Here is a 1,432-nt window from a genome sequence, read left to right as displayed (position 1 = left end):
TTTTCCTTGTGTGTCAGGAGTCATGCAAGAATTTCTCAGGGGGGAAAATTAAGAAGGGGGAGTAAAAAAAAAAATTACATCTGTTAACCTTACAAATGAAGAGGAACAGAATCCCAGAATGATAAACACGGAGGGGGAGGAGGAAAATGCCTTTTTTTTTTTTTTTTTCCTTGGGTGTCAGGAGTCATGCAAGAATTTCTCAGGGGGGAAAATTAAGAAGGGGGAGTAAAAAAAAAAAAAAATTCAAAAGAAACAGAAGGGAAAAAGAAAAGCCCCACACCTGCAAAGTAAAAAGAAAATATTTTTTTTTCTGTTTTTTTTCTCCTTTTTTTTTTTTTTTTTGGACACAGACTTTTTGCATACCATGGGTTCATGGGTGTATTAATGCACTTATATTCCCAGCTTTAAGCTAACATACAGTAAATAAATACACAGTCCGAGGAGGGAGCGTGGAGGGGGGGGAGAGGGGAGCGAGGAGGAAGAAGAGGATGAGGAGGAAGAAGAGGCTGGAGCCGGGGAAGGGGCTGCCGTAGTTACTGATATCCCAGGGCAGAAGCTGAGGTGAGTCTTTGGCCGTAGAGCGCGTACGGGGAGTAGTAAGGTCCGGCGGCCGGCAAGGAGGGCACGGGCAGGGCCCCGGCCGTGGGCAAGTGGCTCTTGCCGTAGGGATGGTACCTGTTTAGTCCCAAAGTGTGTGGGCTCCTCAAGGAGAGGGAGGCCGGTAAGGTGTTGGGGCTGCCGGGGGCGGCGGGCGGGAGGTGGAGGTGGCAGGAGGCCGCGGAGCCCAGCCCGGAGGTAGGGTAACCCGCCAAGAGTTTTTCGGCCCCCGGCAGGGCCGTGTGGGTCCGTAGGTGGGTGAGCAGCTCCTCCGAGGTGGCAAACCTCTTGTCGCAGGGTCCGCTGGCAGACACCCAGTTGCATATGTGGGGCAGGGGGTCGTTCTGCAGCATGAAGCCGTAGGTGTAGAGGGGGTGGCCGGGCAGGCTGGGGGTGCCGCCGGAGGAGAGCGTGGTGTGCACCGAGTGCAGGGGGTGCGTGGGGTACACCAAGGGGTATCCGCTCTTCAGGCTGCCGGGGTCGTGCACGCAGCTGGAGCAGTTGCCGGAGCCCAGGTGCGAGGCGCTGTGGTAGCTCAGGCAATAGGGGTCCCGGCATAATCCCTGCATGAAGGAGGGCGGCGAGGCCCCCGTCAGCGGGCTGGAGCTGGGGGGTTTGCCCGGCAGCCCCAGAGCCCCCGGCAGCTGGCTGCCCACCAGGCCCGGTTTGGTGGGGTCCAGCCCGGGCACGAACTGGGAGGGGTAGCCGGCGTAGGCGCCCACGATGGAGCCGTGGTAGCCGATGCTGGAGGGCGGCAGGGGGAAGACGGAGTGGCCCGGCTTGTAGGGCGAGACGGGGGCCACATGGCTGGCGGCGGCGGCGGGGGGCAAGGCGG

The 1,432-nt window shown here is 58.7% G+C and overlaps 1 protein-coding gene across 1 annotated transcript; it reads right to left on the bottom strand.

Annotated features, from left to right (window-relative positions):
• Positions 1–325: 325 nt before the first annotated feature.
• On the bottom strand, positions 326–1,427 carry ZNF703 (zinc finger protein 703; the record flags this gene model as incomplete). Its single annotated transcript, XM_014958401.1, has 1 exon — positions 326–1,427. A coding segment is annotated over one exon (894 nt), but the record flags the coding sequence as incomplete, so codon positions are not given.
• Between the last annotated feature and the right edge of the window lie 5 nt (positions 1,428–1,432).

Source organism: Calidris pugnax, unplaced genomic scaffold (assembly GCF_001431845.1).
Source record: "Calidris pugnax isolate Ruff unplaced genomic scaffold, ASM143184v1 scaffold280, whole genome shotgun sequence".
NCBI lineage: Eukaryota > Metazoa > Chordata > Aves > Charadriiformes > Scolopacidae > Calidris > Calidris pugnax.
This window is presented reverse-complemented; position numbering and strand designations above follow the sequence as displayed.